Raw genomic sequence first — 16,733 nt, forward strand, 5'->3', positions numbered from 1 at the left:
TTTGTTATTGCCGTTAGCTTTACACCCTTTGGGTTGTTGTTTATAGGGACAATACCCTTGTTTTGCTGCTTATTAATATAAAAAACATATAAGTATAATAATAAAATATAAAAATATAAAAAATATAAATAATAATTTATATTTATATGAATTATGTTTATAGTTATGTAGTGTCGAAAATTGCATACCCCTTTGTAATACGACCTACATCTTTTGTAACCACTTTGGTGTCCATTCCCCTAGCCCCTAAGTAGGCTCACTTCAGCCCTTGCATGAGCCTTTTCCCTCTCAGGATGCTCAAGACCCCCTTTCAACAACTATCCTTCAACCTATGTTTCTTGTTAGCCGTGTGTCTCCCTTGTCTCCTACTGTTTTTGCGTGTGATTCATTTGGACACTAGCGCACCGTGTAGACATCCGCATGCCACGCATTAGTTCTGCAACATCTCAGTTCATTTGAATGTCGGTTCTCAGTGCGCCTTTCCACTTGTCACTTGCGCATGTCGGTGGAAATGACTCACCAACCTTATTTTCCCTCCTCTTCTCTCATTTTAAATCTATCCTCTCTCTTCATTCAAGCTCTCTAGATTCCCAACACGATCTCTCTTATTTTTTGGGCTCTTACACCTTCCTCCGTCTCTCTCTCACTTGCTCCAACAATCCTTATTTTGCTACAACACTCTCAAGCTCTCACGATAATCTCTTGCAACTCTCTTGGCTTTCTCAAGCCTCTTCGATAATATCATTCTATTTATCCTATCTTTGAGCATCTTGGGATTTATCACATCCCTCTTCTATCATTTATCATTTATCTTTTATTCTATCAATCTATCTGGATGTTGGAGGTGGAAACACCAAAACAGGGATTTGACTGAGGCAAGTCCCCAAGTAGCCCCAAATATTTTTCCTTTTTGGCTTGTGTGTAGGTCACATTAGAGAAGATTCATATGGATGGAGGCTTCATAGCGTGGACCTATTGTTTGCCTATTCTCTTCCCTTTTCTCCTTCCATTTTATCTTGGTTATTTCGTATATCGCATTTACTAGCTTAGCTTCATTATCTTTTGTATTTTTATTGCATTATAATTGCACTTGGAACTTTTTGTATGAACTCTATACCTCGTCTGTACAGGACGACAATGCACTGTATTGGTGTCCCAGATCCGCATGCTTGTCCTTTAGACAGAGGCTTGATAGAGTCGTCTGAGAGCCTCAAATTGCAGTTAACTATTTAACTCTATTACTTTTATCCCCTGACTCACCTTAGTTGATGTAGGGACTTCGCGGGGTCATAACTTTTGACTCGATTGTCTGATTGGGCTGAAATTTTACATGGACGTAGATCTTGAGGAGTTGATTGGATTGCCGACAAACCTAGTTCGGTAGGGCCTCAAAAAATTCAAATTTTCAGGGCCCGATTCCTTCACCTAAGGCCTCAAAATTGACTTTTACTTTCTTTTTTGATTTTTTAGAAAGTTGGTTTTTTAGTTAATTTTGAGCTCGTAATCTTTTTGAGATTAGAAAGTTGTTTTTTTGTGTCATAGAAATGTTTTTTAGGTTTCTAGAAGATTTTGTGATTTTTGGGATAGATTTGAAAATTTCCTTAAATGGCAATTTTTGGATTTTGTAAAAATCTGCTCAAAAAGGAAATTTTTGGTGATTGTTTAAAATAGGGACTTTTTCATTGTAATGGCTGAATAGTTGGAGTTGCAAAAGAATAATGAAGAACATTTGATCGAGACTTGTGTTTATTTCTGATTATTCTTTGTTATATTGGTTATGTTCTAATTGGCTACATCATTAGCGCCAGTTCGAGTGAGGTAGTGACGGATCGATTTGTCCTCTGAGATTCATCATCTTGAAGGTGACAAATCCCCTCCTCTACAAGTTAACTTAGGGTTAACTTAAGTTTATAATTACTATTAGATTGGGCTTAAGACTAAACTTCTGTTTAGAATTACATTTGAAATTAGAATTATATTGTACACTTTAAATCTTATTAAATAAATTGCCCACCAATATGTAAATTAAATTCATCACAAATAAAATATATAAATAGATTCCAAAGGTATTATCATTTTTTTCCCAAACAGTTTCCTAAATAAGAACATATATTTTCCCAAACAGTTTCCTAAATAAGAACATATATTTTCCTTTGGTAATGTTAAAAAATAACATTTTAAAGTTATACTTAATTTCTTACACGTATTTAATTAACCTAGATAATCCATGTGAAGTATTCATTTCCACACGTATAAAAATATTTAACCCTCTACGAGGTGATGCAATATAAACATTTTAAATAAAGACCTCATGAACCAATACACAACAGCAGGCTAGGGTTTCAAGGCCAGAAGCTAAAGCTTTTGATTAATGTAATCTGCGAATTTTGGAACACAAGTTTTTCGGTTGAAATTTTGTTACGAAGATGGGCAGAAAACGGCCGTCTCTAGACTTTCGAATGTCACCTCAAAACTGTCACGAGCAGCAGATCGAAATTCCCAGCGACGAAGAAGACGAGGCCAACGAAGATTTAAGCCTGGGAATCTTAGCCAAAGCAAAGCGAAATAAAGCGATTGTTTTAGAAATTATTAGCTCAGACGAAGACGAGAGACCAGCCAGGCCCGTGGTTCGAATTCTGGACGAATCCCACCTTCAGACCGACGATAATAATGATAAATATATTGATGATCATAATAACAATAAAAAGGACGAAGAATACACAGGCGTAGAATCTTCCGGTGATAAAAAATGTTTAGAGAAGGAAAAGATTGACTTTGAAGCATGGGAAACGGACTATGTGTCTGCTGAAATCACGCCTGGTTCTGTAGGTGAAATCAAGAGCAGGAAGAAAAAGAAAAAGAGGAAGAAAAGTGTAAGATAAAGTGCTTTTTTGTTCTTTTGTTTTTAATTTTTTTAATGATGATATGATGTGAGGATTAGCTTGGTCTTGTAGGTAGCTATGTATTTATTTAACTATGTTAGCTATATACCGTATTTGCCAAGCTCAATCAAGTTGCGAAAACAATAGTAAATGAGACTCATAGCAGGTCCCATTTAGCCGCTAAAGTTTCTAGGAGATTTTTTGGGGCCAGATGTTCCGTGATTTCTCTTTTCCTGTGTATTTTAAGCAATTGCCAAACACCGATCTTTTTGTAATTATCAAAATTTGGAGCTAAAATCTGAAGGGATGTGTAAAAAGGGAGGGAAGACAAAATGTGCAGCCATGTAACAATGTTTTCTTAATTTCAGACTTCTTCTCTATCTACATTGTAATTTCAAATCCTAAACTATAGCTTGGCTATCCGATTTAGAAAGAAGATTCTAAATTATGTACCGTGCAAATTACACGGGACTACCTGCACCCCAAAATTTTAGTAGTACGCAGCTGCATTGGACTATACTGTCAGACTGCAAGTGAGCTAAACAAAATTAGCAGCATGGCTGGCAAAAAGAATTGGTCAAAGCTAAATCAAAACTCCAAAAAATTAATCACAATAAGTGAAGTTTGTTTCCTCATTTTTCAGATCTTGTTGTGTACATTCTCTAAATAGAAATCTAGATGTTAATGTGATGAAAGGAGCTCAGTTTTGCATCTTTAAAGTTTTTTTTACTTCGTTTTGGTGTATAAGTAGTCGAATATTGAGTCAATCTTGTCAAGTCAGCTGGACTTGCTGGTCTTCACTCTTATAGTTGTCCCATGATTAGTAGTCTCCTGAATCCTCTTGCCAGATATGTGAAGGTGAGGTGAGGCTATAGGCCTCTTGTTGTTCACAAGTTTGGGGTGATTCCTTGGAACGATTAGGTGTAATCCTCACATCTGTTTAAGAAGTTTCTCAAGTCACAGCTGAGCTTTGAAGTCAATCATCCTAGATAGTAAATGTTGATTAATGTTGGACCTAGAAGCTTCTACCGAACAAAATCATCTTTTTCCCTATTATTATGTTTGGGAAATACCCCTTGAAGCCTAACTTGAACTGGATTATAATCAGATTACAAGGAGAACAATGGGAGCGTGCTGTGTGTCCCAACCTGGGGAATGGTAGCAAGAAGTATCCTGACTTACCATTAAACCAATTTCCTACCTTCTCTATCTATAAAAATTGATTATTTTCCTCTCTCTAATTGATAACATTGGTCCCTTGTTGAATCTGTCTATTAGTTGTTAGAATTTCCTGCAAACTCTAAATGTTAGTGATCTGTGCATCTGTTCAAGGCCCTGCATGATCTTTAAATGTGTTATATTTCACTTACATATGCAAACATTCCCCCCTACCATGCTGCTCTCGTGGTAGCTTAGTAGCTTGGTAGATGACATAAGGTGACGTAGGAACATTCCATGTCTACAAGCAGTCTTGCATAACCAAAACAATTTCCTTTATGTTTGTTTGTTTTTAGCAAAGTTCTTAGTTCAGTATCATTAATTTCGGTTTGCCAGAATTGGATATTTTAGACATAGTTACCATCTTAAGCATTCAGACATGAAGACAAAATCATGTGTGTAATAAATTAGCAATGCACATTATCAGTTCGTCATGAGATTTGTCTAGAGCATGAACAGACCATGTCCACATGTCAGTTTTGTGTTTCATGTAATGTGAATGAGGAGGCTTGCCAAATCAGCTATTGAAGGTCTATAAGGTGTGGGCTATGTTTTTGTGATTTGCATCAATGTATAATGCCATTGGGGGTATCATTGTTCATGTTTAGAACCACATTGAGTTTAGAGAAATACAGCTTGCTGCATGAGAAAAAAAAGCAATTCACATGGTTCAAAGTTGTGCACTCGATTATCAAGCGAACTTCATAGAGAAGTCATTTAAAATTGGTTGCATGATCTTTATCCTAAGAGCATGGGGGATTGTACTATGTTTGGGTTGGTGCCAAACTACAACATTAATCTTTACTATAAAATTGTAAATTATATAAGGTGGCAAATTCATTGAGTACAATAGGAGGCTAGAAATGGGTAGGAACAAGTAGGGTAGAGAGAAAACAAAGTTGAGGTCCATCAGTTGAGAAGATATCTTTTAAACGTTTATCAGCCGGAGGAGTTTGATTTATTTAGTCACACTCTTCTTTAGTGCATCTTATATGTTGTAACCCTAAGATTGATGTTTAGAATCTTTAGATTTGTTGTAAGATTGTACTATTGCTCGATATCTAGATTGAGATTGTGGAGAATAATATGTTGAAATGAATTTTGTATTGTTGTTATGGTATTTGAATTCTTTTGTGAATGATGATGGGTGTTTTGTGTTAAAGCCTGGGTGGTTAGGCATTCATCAGATTCTCTTAAGGCAACTTTTTTGAATTGTTTCAGAGCTTAGGTTTGAATCCTAAAGCAAAGAGGAGTAGAAGTAGAAGTATTTGACAGTGGGCATAGTGGTTGCAAAGTGTTAGTGATACAATGAATAGAGAAGAAGGAACGGATCAAGGTAAAGTTATGAAGCCCAAAGAAAGGTGAAGAGTATTGTGAATTCTCAATTCAGTGAATGAATCTAAGTGTGAAGTCAAGATTTGCAAGTCCCACGATTAAGTTTTATTGGGATCATCTAGCTGTGTGAGTTGAATAGAAATTGCATTGGACTTGAAGAATTTAGTTGAGGAAAGAAGAAAGTGTGAAGATTTCTTTCAACATTGAGTTGTTGGGTAGTGTTGACATGCGTTTTGTGACCACGCCCAACACAAAATAAAGTTTCCCAATGGCTACCTTATCCTCTCTTGATCAAAGTCAAATGTATGCTAAGATTGCAAGAAGATCATACGATGACTCCAAGGTTTCGACTGCGTACTAGCGAATTTATGTGGATATAGGCTTGTGTGGTGATGTAGTTGGTAATCCAAGGGGACTTACGTTTGGATCATTCTTTCATTTCTTTGCTGTGGTTGGAACTTCATCATCGGATATAGCAATTCGGTGATGCTTCTACTTCGAATGAATTGAACTGGAATGGACTGAAATTAAAGGGGAAAGGGTTGAGGAAGACTAAGCTAAATCTAAGAATTCGATAAATAGAAATGCTTCGGATGAGATCAACCACACTTCACTTCGCCACTAGAAGACAACTACATGAAGCGGGTTCAATCTTCAAAGGTTGTGCTTGAAGGATTTTAAACCATTGATGAACACCATTAGAGAACAAAGTTCATCCCACGATTCAGATTAAGTGCACACATAAAATAGCTCAATCCAACCTTTCACTGTTGAAAAAAATCATCTATCAACAAAAGGTACAAGCAAGCAATCTTCACCTTAAAACACTAAAATCAACCTTGTTCATCTAAATGCTTGGAAAATAAAAGTCTACTCTTAAGTGAGGAAGGTGAAACCATGCAAGTTTTGAAAAATAACTTAAGTGAACACCATCAAAGAACAATATATCACTGTTATTATCTCAATAACTTATTGCAACAATTTCATACAATTTCCCCCCTTTACAAATGAAGGGGTAAACCCCTTTTATAGGCCTCAAGGAGGAAAATGGACGGCCTTGATTACAAACTGATCAACGACTAAGATTCAACATGCAAGCCCTAATTAGGGTTTGACCAATAAATTCCCAAATACATGACGCCAAGTAGTGGGGAGAGTCATAAATGAGGAATCTCGCCCACTTTACATTAATTATCCATTACATTCAAAAAATCGCCCATTATGTAATTAATACACCATCACCTCGAAATTCGCCCAATGCGCATTAAATGAGCCATGACTTCTTGGAATATGGTTGCTGTCATGCATTAAGTATGCCAACTACTCGGTCAAGATGTTCACTAGCAATAAATGTACTCAATAGATTCTCGCCATGCACTCAATAGATTCTCACCATGCACTCAATAGATTCTCGCCGTGCAAATCGACCTTGCCGCCATAGGAACTTTTATAATTTTGCGGGTTGTGCTTCATTAATTCGAAATATTCTCTTTGCATGTCACCAACTCATCTTTTGCAAGAATCTTTCCATTCCGGGCTCACAAAAGGCATTTTGGAAGATTTTCCCGCCTTGGAAGAATTTTGACAATCTTTTCCACTTTTGAAGGATTTCTGCACATCTGGAATTCTTAGAGAGAGGAAATCCTCTCTAGAGAGATTTTTGTCCCAAAGGAATTTTCTCATGTTCTCGTGCACACCTCACCCTGAAGGAAGTTTTTTCAATCAACTGACCACTTTTTCCATGTTCAAGAAATTTTGTCTTGTCCCGAGTCCCGAAGAGAGAAAATATCCACACAACCAATTTTTTTTTTGGTGCCTTGAAATTCTTCACCTTGGGCACATTTTCTTCCTTGTGGAGGAACTTTGAAAAAAAAATCTTGAATTTCTTGAACTTCGAATTTTCCTTCTGAACCTTGTTTCAACACCCATCTCCAACATTGGGTGGAATTTTGATGAAGTAAAGGAACTATATCACTGTTATCACAAAAGCTCGCACCTTTGTTGAGCTATCAACTTAACAACCTTGTGAAACATGGAAACAACCTCGAAGTGTGGGACCTTGCGCAAGGGGTTGAATCTCTGGAGAAGGCTGACTTCCTTCTCAATCTAGGTGTAGGTGTTGAACCAACTCAACACTTCAAAACTAACTCCTAGGCCTATCCTAACAAATTGCAGAGGTAAAGAGAAGAGAGAATTGCTTGAAATCAAAGGAGGTGATGCACCAAGATAAGAGATTGTTCTTCTCCCCACCCGAAATGGCACAAGGAATCAACTAAAATACCCAATAGATGCACAAACTTCAGCTGCATGAGTGACCCAAATGCATGTATGGAGGTTAGAATTTGCTAAGTGTCAAGAGGGGAGAAGGATTCCCACAAGTCACACTTAGAAAACAAGTTAACGCAACATATATGGAGAGAAGAGCCACAAAACACACACCTATGATGAAGGTAAGGAAACATACACAACATGCATAAGTTGAAGGAAGGCAAGAATGTTATTTCAATTCATTCAAAGGCCAAAGGCCAAACTTACAGTTGCAGAAATGCAAAAATAATTACAAGTCTTCAAGAGAAGAGAAAGAGCGTAAGAAAGCTCAAGGCAACAGGGAGATAACCCTTTACAATGAGGCTTAACAACCTTATATAGAAAAATGGTTACAAGAGTGATCAAGACCCCTGCATGTCAGTCTGGTAGTGCAGGGAAGTGCATGCACTTGAGTTCTGTGCATGCAAGCAACCTAGCCATACCCACAAAAGGCAACCCTGAGAAGGGTGGATTGACTGACCTTCCAAAGTCGGAGCATGCAGACATGACATAAGTCACCACAACAAGCATGGCCCCGTACCTCTCCTGATAGAAATCCTGCCAAAAACATTATATGCACCCCTGTGGCTCCACAAAAGAAGGTGCACAAGTCACAAAAGTCGTCGGAGCATTTAAAGCTTTGAGTTTCGATCACGCCATCCGGAAGTGTTGCCAGTCGGGAAGAAGTCCGGGGACTTCGGAAACTCGGGTTCCCGAAGTGGGGAAGACAAGGAAGGAACTTCGGAACCTCGGGGGTCTGGAGTTCCGGGGAAGAGGAAAGAGATGCAGCAGGGAACTTCGGGGTTCCGAAGTTTTGGGGAACTGAAAAAAGGGCTAAGGAAGGAACTTTGGAACCTCGGGTTCCGGAGTTCTGGGGGAACTAGAGAGAAAAGGCAAGGAGGGAAGGAACTTCAGAACCTCAGGGTTCCGGAGAGAGGAAAGGGAAGGCTAAGGAAGGAACTTCGGAGTTCCGAAGAAAGGAAAGAAGAAAGGCTAGTAGGAAACTTCAAAACCTCGGGGCTCTGGAGTTCCGGGGAAGGGAAGAAGAAAAGAAAGGAACTTCGGAACCTTGGGGTTCCGGAGTTCCGGGGAAGGGAAGAAGAAAAGAAAGGAACTTCGGAACCTCGGGGTTCCAGAGTTCCAAGGAATGGAAGAGAAAGGGAAAGAAAGAGAGGAATTTCGGAAAATCGGGTTTCCGGAGTTCCGGGAAAAGAAAGGAGAGGCAGCAAAGGGAAGGAACTTCGGGGTTCCGGGAAAGAAGAAAACGAAGAGGGAGGGTTCCAAAGTTCTGGAGAAGGAAAAGCGAGAGAAGGCAAAGAGAAGGAACTTCAGAACCTCGGGGTTCCGGAATTCCGGGGAAGGAAGAAAAGACTAAGTGAGGAACTTCCTCCGGGCAAGGCAACACCTCACACTTCATGATTCTTCTGCTTTCTCCTTGATCAACTAGGGCACCATTGGTCTATGGATCGTATCTCTGATCAGTTCTTAGTGATGGACCAAGGGTTTCATAAAATGACAACAATTACCAATACCACTTGGAGGTGGACTTTGGTATCATTTGGATGCTCATGTTTACCATCTAAAGTAGAGCATGAAAGGTTGATATTGATGGCACATTATAACATGATTGCAAATAGTGGTTCTCTGGGTTTCTTGTATGATGGGATATGGAGATGCAGGAATATAGTTTTAAGAACAGCAAAAATTTTCCCGAATTTTGGAGATGGCAGGGGGATGACTATTAAAATACCTTAAACAAATGAAAAGAAGCTGAAAAATAAACACAATGTGCAGAAATGAGAATCCTCCCCCTTTTAGTATTTTAGGTGTTTTATCATTTTTCTTTTAAAAGTTTAACTTCTTTAATAATTATCATGCACCAAATTGTGCTGGCAGGCTAGTCCTGAAAAAGGGGACGTCCCCTCCAAGTCCTAGAGTCCTTGGCCTGTCCAAGTCATGACATGGACCCTTTGGAATGCATTCTCATAGAACATTGATTTCAGAAAATTTTGTAGTCAAAAAGATCTTGTCAGTATTGAGGAGGTATTTCATTTGGTTACATCTCAGAACAGGTTTTGCAGAACACATCAAATATTACAGCTTCATGTGCCATAACCAATATGATGAAGGTGAGTCCTGAAAAAGGGGATGTCCCTTCCAAGTCCTCAAGTCCTTGGTATGCTCAAGAAATCACCTGGACTATTGGGAATGTGTCCTTATAGAACACTGATTTCAGATCATTTTATAGTAAAAAAGATCGCCAATAATTAGGAGGTATTTCTTTTGGTTACATCTCAGATGATGTTTTGCAAGACATATCAATTATTACACCTGCATGTTTTTGAATGAGTGGATCTTCTCTTAGGTTTATCTGCCACTAAGCATGGTAATTACTGTGTTTTAGTGGACAAGTTTTCAAAGATTATCAAGTTTTGGGTCATTGGACTGGCTATCTTAGACAATGACATGACGCAAATTTTCTTTTAGAATGATCGTTCATTTTAGAGTATTAGCAACAATCTAATCTGTTAAGGATACTAGAATTTTTAGCAATTCCTGGAAAATCACCTTTGTTAATGATGGATACAAAACTGACATGACAGTGTGTTGAATTCAAGAGTTAAGTTATGAATAGAATGGAATGGTAAGTAGGATGATTGTGCATCTTCTCAGGATGTGCAGTTCCACGACTCTACAAACCAAAAGCCCTTTTAAGGTGTGTAGGTTTCCAGCCATTGACATTCGTTATTGAAACGTGTTCCACGCTGCCAACTGTGACAACTTATCAGTCCACATGGAAGTTGACAAATTTGAAATTTGCTAATTTTATAGAACATATTCAGTTGATTCAGCAGCAATTGCAAACAATCCTGTAAAGACCAATGCCAAATACAAGCAGCTAGAGTTGATACCTATGAGCTCAATCTTTCAGCTAATCTTGGTCTAGATATGGCTTTTAATACATATCCTTTCATCTTTACATTCTGCATTTGTTGGATGCAAAAAGGGTAGTAGAAGACTTTCAACCAAAATAGATAAATCCTAACTGCAGCATGGCATCAGAAGCAAATCAAGTCATGGAATCACACACTTCAAGATTGTCCAACTTGGTCAGATACCTCACAAATGGAATTGATATGCTAGAGTACCGGTTGCAGAATATTCTTCCATGCTTTCTCAATTTTCTGCATTGGGGTCCATTGCTTACCAATGGCAACTGATCTAGGAGAATCGGGTACATTGATTGTTGTGTACCATCCTATTCTCTTTATATAGAAATCCCTGGGAGTGCACACTGCAAAATAACAAAGTCTGGAAGATCAACCAGTAGAAGACAAACAGTTGCTCTTCTTCTAATTGTCTTGCCTTGTCTTTTGGTAATACACTTTTATAAATATTTATTAGTCATTCATAAATGTCTTTGAGTAGCTTTCCAGTTTTGAAGTTAGCTCTAGTTTTGGTGTTCATATTTTTGACCTCGTGGATTCTGTACAAAACTTGCAGATATATGAATTAATTTGATCTGTTGTTACAGTTCTAATTTTTTTCTTTGTGATTTCCTTATTTAGCATGCTTATTTTTTCCCTTTTGAATTCTATAGTACTATCACATTAAATTCAACCAACTGAGATTGATGTTCAACTAGCTTATTTTTAAACTATGCTAGTCAACTCTTTATAATGTTTTTAACCATAGAAAATTGAAATATGCTTGATCAAAGCAAGATAGCATATAAAGATCTGATCTGCTAATGAATACAGAAAATTGGAAAATAAAAATTTAAATATAGCAGCAGAATTGAAAAATATAGGAACTGAAGAACTAAGAACCAGAAGATGGAACTCTTTTCCGTGGATGCCAGCACTTTGCAAGGATGTCTGCAAGATGTGCTGTTGTCTTATACAAACAAAAAATAAAAAGTAATTTCTAAACCAAGAATTTAGTACCTGTATGTACAAACAATAAAAACTAAAAGTATGTTGAAGCAACAGTGGGCAAAGCTGCAAACCGATTTAACTACTGGCAATGCAAATGATTCAATGAATATAAAATCCAGGAAATGATAGATTAATAAGAGAAAGAAATAGATAACACCAGACAATTTTAGGTTGAGAGTTTCTTCTATAGAATAATCTGCAATACCCAAAAGAGAGAAAATGTTTTGGTGGCTGTTTAGGGGCTTGCCTTTGTCAAACCCCATGTTGGTCTTTCAACCTCCACAGACGTCCTTGTTTTTGAATAGATTTTTAAAATAAAATGATAAATATAACATAAATTAAAAAGTAGGCAACAGTAGCAATAATGAGGGTGAATGTGATCCTAAATGCAAGAGCTATTAGCACCCAAGGATCAAAATATAGATGATCAGCACAAAAGAAGAGGAGCAGCAAATAAAGAACAGAGTCACCTTAAGAGCTTGAAGCTGCTAAGAACACTGCTGGCTAAGCTTTTGTCACAACTCCACAATTATCATGAGCAATGAGGAATGGTCTTCACATACACAACGAACTGGTAGAAAACTTCAAAGAGTAACAAAGGAGGTTGATGGTTCTTGTTTAAGAGAAAACTTGAAAAATTGCCAAGAGAGTGTGATAGGATAAGGATTTGTTTCAAAGATTGGAAACAATAGCAAGGATAAGGTTCGGATAACTGCTCAAATAGTGCTCAGAGCTGTTATCTTCTCAAGTGCCAATGATGACAGGGAGAAAAATGCTTGAACAAACATTGAAATCATGATTTTTTGTGGGATGCTAGTGTGCTGCATGGACCTTTGTGCTATGTGCCTTTACTTAGGAAATTCGAACTCACTAAATGTCCAAAAGGTTAAAAATGTCACAAGGATCACAATGAACATAATGGAAGGTGCCAATATCTTGATTTTAGGACAATAATATTAACACAGCAAAGTGAGCACACGATATAACATGAAATTACAAGGGTATGCAATTTTCTACACTATAATTATGTAAATGGATTGTATGGAAGGATGGAATTGAAACATAAGTAAATGTCAAGGGACTGGGGGGAATTAGGACCAACAATTTCACACACCGTGCTGCATTCCAACATTGGATTCTTTGTTGGCTTTGATGTTATCATTCGAATTTTTGCATTTTTGGCCTTATTGGCCGAGGGGATTTTTGGATTTCTAGGTTCTTGGATGTTAGGACTTTGGATTTTGGATTGGATATTTGTATTGCTAGATTTTGGGATTTAGATGGATTTTGCATTCCAACTTGTTGGACTTTTGTTTGAATATTTGATTGCTTGGATTTGGGATTTGCTGAATTTGGAGATCTAGATGAATTTCATTCAGAGTTTTGAACTTTTGGAATTGTGGACCATTGTTTTTTGGCTTTAGATTCACACATTTTTTCCTTAATGCCTGTAGATTTGGACGACTAGATTTTTGGATCCACATGAGCTTTGGATTTTTTGATTTATTATTTGAACTTTGGATTTTTGGATTATGAATGGTAGACATAGTTGTTGTGACGTTTTCACAACATCGCCCCATTGCAAATGGGGACCCCCTCCTTTTTAGGCCCTTTCGGTCTTTTGGCTTTGTTTTTGGGGTCTTTTCGCAGCAGTCTCTCTAGTCTCTTTGCTTTGCAGGTGTTTGGGGGGTTGAATTGGTCAAGTTTGCTTTTCGTTTGAGTGATTTTGGTGAAGTCTAGGGCATGTTTTGTCAATTTTAGGGTTTCTGCCTTTAGTCCTAGATTTTAGGGGTTTCTGCTAGGGTTTTGGAAAAACTGAACATGGAACTAGAATCAGGACCCTTCGAGGAGCCTCCTAGTAAAATTTGAGCAAAAACGGAGCAACTTTCTATTTTTAGAAAGTTCCTATTTTTTAGGTATTTTACTGAGCCTCGGAATGTCTTCATTTTACCAAAAATCAAACTTACTATTTTTTAGTAATTTCTATTTTTAGTAAGTTTCTATTTATAGTTAGTCATTCCTATGTCTTGTTTTGGGTTCTAACGTTGACGTTCTGAAAGTTTCTATTTTTGGAAAGTTTATTTCTGACAGTACCATTCAAGTAGGCAATGAAGATCAAGCATTCACGACTACTTTTAAATCCAGAAGGTTTGAAAAGCAGATAGAATCAGTCAAAACTGGCTAAGTATTGGAAGCTCATTCTTGAAGTGGAAAGCTCGAGAAATTTGTCTATGTCCGGGAAATCACCTCAAATCCATATATGGTAGCCTAATCCGGAAGAAGCTTAGAAATTCACCTAAGTCAGGAAGAAGGAAGGAAATCATGAATTCCTCCACACATGGAAAAATCCGCCCTACTTCTCAGGGGGGCGCCAAAGTGGAGTGGTTAGGGAAGGATAGAAAAGTTGTGAATTCCTTGGCTTAGGTCGATTTGCGCCCAAGCAACTAGGAGGGCGCCAAAACAAGGGAGACAAGGAAAAGATTGCAAAACAAGTGAATTCCTTCCCCAATGACAAATGCCACCTAGGAATGATGGAGGGCGCCAAAGTGGAGTGGTCAGGGAAGAATTGAAAGAATCATGAATTCCTCCACCTGTGTAAAAATCTGCCCATGAGTGAGTTAAGGCACCAAAATGAAGAATGCATGGAAAGTGTGAAAGATGATGAATTCCTCCACCTGTGCAAAATTCCGCCCTAGCATTGTGGAAGGCGCAAAATCCAAGGGATGAAGGAAAGTCCAACAAATCATGAATTCCTCCTTGTTGTGACGTATTCACACATCGCCCCATTGCAAATGGGGACCCCTACTTTTTGCTTTCTAAGGTTAGTTTTCTTTGCTTGGTTGTCTGGTCTTGGCTATTAGCCTTTGCATTGGAGAGTTGCCAGGGGGATCATTAGGATAGCAGGGTTTGCTTAAGTTGAAATTGGTCAGTAGGTGGTCCAGGTCAGGGTCTCTTTGAAAGCCTTCCCTAGGTCAGTCCTTTGCTCTTGTTTCTAGGTTAAGTCTTGATCGAGTTTGAGGAAGTCTTTATATTTTGCTAGGGTGGCCTTGCCTTTAAGATCTAGGGCATTTAGTCAAGGAAGTGATGAAGAATTTGAGTGAATTTCCTTAGAAACGTCTTTTGCTCCCAGTCTAGACCTCAAAGCTTGCTCATACATCTTGACTGAGTGAGGAATGACCTATTTTTGCCTTGTGAACAAGTTGGAACGAGATGGGATGAGGAAATTGAGTCTAAAAAACAAATTTCGCTCCTGACCCTTCCAAAGGGTCTAGAGCGAATTTCCTGGATAGGTCTTGTCCTTCCAGGGGTACCTAGGCGAAATGGTTAAAATGCACTTTTCATCCAACTTTTGAGCCAGGAACTCCTTTAAGGTGGTTTGTTAGCATGTCTTGAGGTAAGAGCAATGTGATTGAGGGAGAAGTTTGAATGTTTGAGTGATATCTAAGGCAAATTCCTCAATTTCGCTCTTGACCCTTCCAAAGGGTCCAAAGCGAAATTTCCCAAAGGACCTAATTCTTCACTAAAGTCATTGAATGGTTGGGCAAATTTGCAAGAATATGGAAGGAAAAGGATCAAAGATCAAGTTTAAGACAAAACCAAGTGAAAAAGGAGGTGAATTGAGCCTAGAAGAGCAATTTTGCTCCTGACCCTTCCAAAGGGTCCATAGCGAATTCATTCATAAAGCATTCTACCTTGCTCAAACCTATGAACTTATCCTTTTCCCATGCATTTTTGAAAGCAAAGCACCTTGTTTTAATAGGGAAAGGTTGGAAATGAAGTCAATGAAGTCAATTTGAGCCTAAAACATCAATTTCGCTCCGGACCCTTCCAAAGGGTCCAGAGCGAAATTCTTAGAAAACCTTTTTTCCTCACCACTTTGATAGCAAGTTGGCTTGAACATGACAAGATAAAGGAGAAATGGAGAGGTACCTAGGCAACTTGAATAAGAATTAAGCCTGAAAATGCAATTTTTGCTCCTGACCCTTCCAAAGGGTCCAAAGCGAAATCCTTAACTAGACTCTCTATTTTGCCTAATGCACTAAGAGGACCTTGTTTTGAGCTAAATAGATGGCGAAGTGACTTGATTATGGTAAGAGGAGATTTGATAAGTCAAGTTTGAGGTGAGTTGGGAGGAAAAGAAGTGTGAAATGAGCCTAAGGAAGAATTTCGCTCCTGACCCTTCCAAAGGGTCTAGAGCGAAATTTCTTAAAACACCTCCTATTTTCTCCTTGTTTAAGGTCAAAATCTTAGTTCCTAGGGCATGGTTGAGGGGAGATGGATATATTCTTGCCCTAAGAAGTGAATTGAAGTGGAGGAAATGATGGATTTAAGCCTAAAAGACAAAATTTGCTCCTGACCCTTCCAAAGGATCTAGAGCGAATTTTCCTAAGATCCTCCCTTTTGCTTCAAAAATGGACTAATTTCATGCCTTGGGACCTCAACTAGGACGTTATCATGCTTTGGAAACAATTGAAGTAAAGAAAATGATGAGAAAGTGAAGGAAAATTGAGCAAAATAGCTAATTCGCTCCTGACCCTTCCAAAGGGTCTAGAGCGAAATTCCTAAAAACTCCTTTTGCTCCCAAATTTGTATCAACCCTAGTGTTGATTGAGGTGGATTGAACTTAGAGGCATCCTTAGGCATGCATTTGAGTAAGTTGTGGTCACAAAATGTGAAGAATTTGTCCTAAAATGCAAATTTTGCTCCCAACCCTTCCAAAGGGTCCAGAGCAAAATTTCCTAAAACCTCTATTTCCTCCTTGTTCAAGCCAAGATCTTGATTTCTAAGGCATGGTTGGGAAAGAATTGATATGTACTTGCCTTTGAAAGGTGATTTAAGGCAATGAAGTGATGGAATTGAAGCTAAATCACAAATTTCGCTCCTGACCCTTCCAAAGGGTACAAAGCAAAATTCCTTATAAGTCGTGTCCTTGGCCAAGGTCCAAAGCGAAATTTCTTAAAACACTATTTTGCTCCTTGTTTGAAGCCTAGATTTTGTCCCTATGGCGTAAAATTGATGTATTCTTGCCTTAAGAAGAGATTTGAGGCAAAGA

General features: G+C 38.2%; 1 protein-coding gene across 2 annotated transcripts in view; it reads left to right on the forward strand.

The window, feature by feature from the left end:
- The first annotated feature begins 2,285 nt into the window (after window positions 1-2,285).
- The window catches only part of LOC131052831 (uncharacterized), a 51,680-nt gene continuing 37,232 nt past the window's right edge, over window positions 2,286-16,733 (forward strand). For both annotated transcript variants that reach the window (XM_057987455.2, XM_057987456.2), the window contains exon 1: window positions 2,286-2,873. In XM_057987455.2, the coding sequence (XP_057843438.2) occupies window positions 2,427-2,873 (447 nt within the window). In that variant the 5' untranslated portion in view covers window positions 2,286-2,426. The remainder of the gene's footprint in view (window positions 2,874-16,733) is intronic.

The sequence above is a fragment of the Cryptomeria japonica genome, chromosome 6 (assembly GCF_030272615.1).
Source record: "Cryptomeria japonica chromosome 6, Sugi_1.0, whole genome shotgun sequence".
Taxonomy (NCBI): domain Eukaryota; kingdom Viridiplantae; phylum Streptophyta; class Pinopsida; order Cupressales; family Cupressaceae; genus Cryptomeria; species Cryptomeria japonica.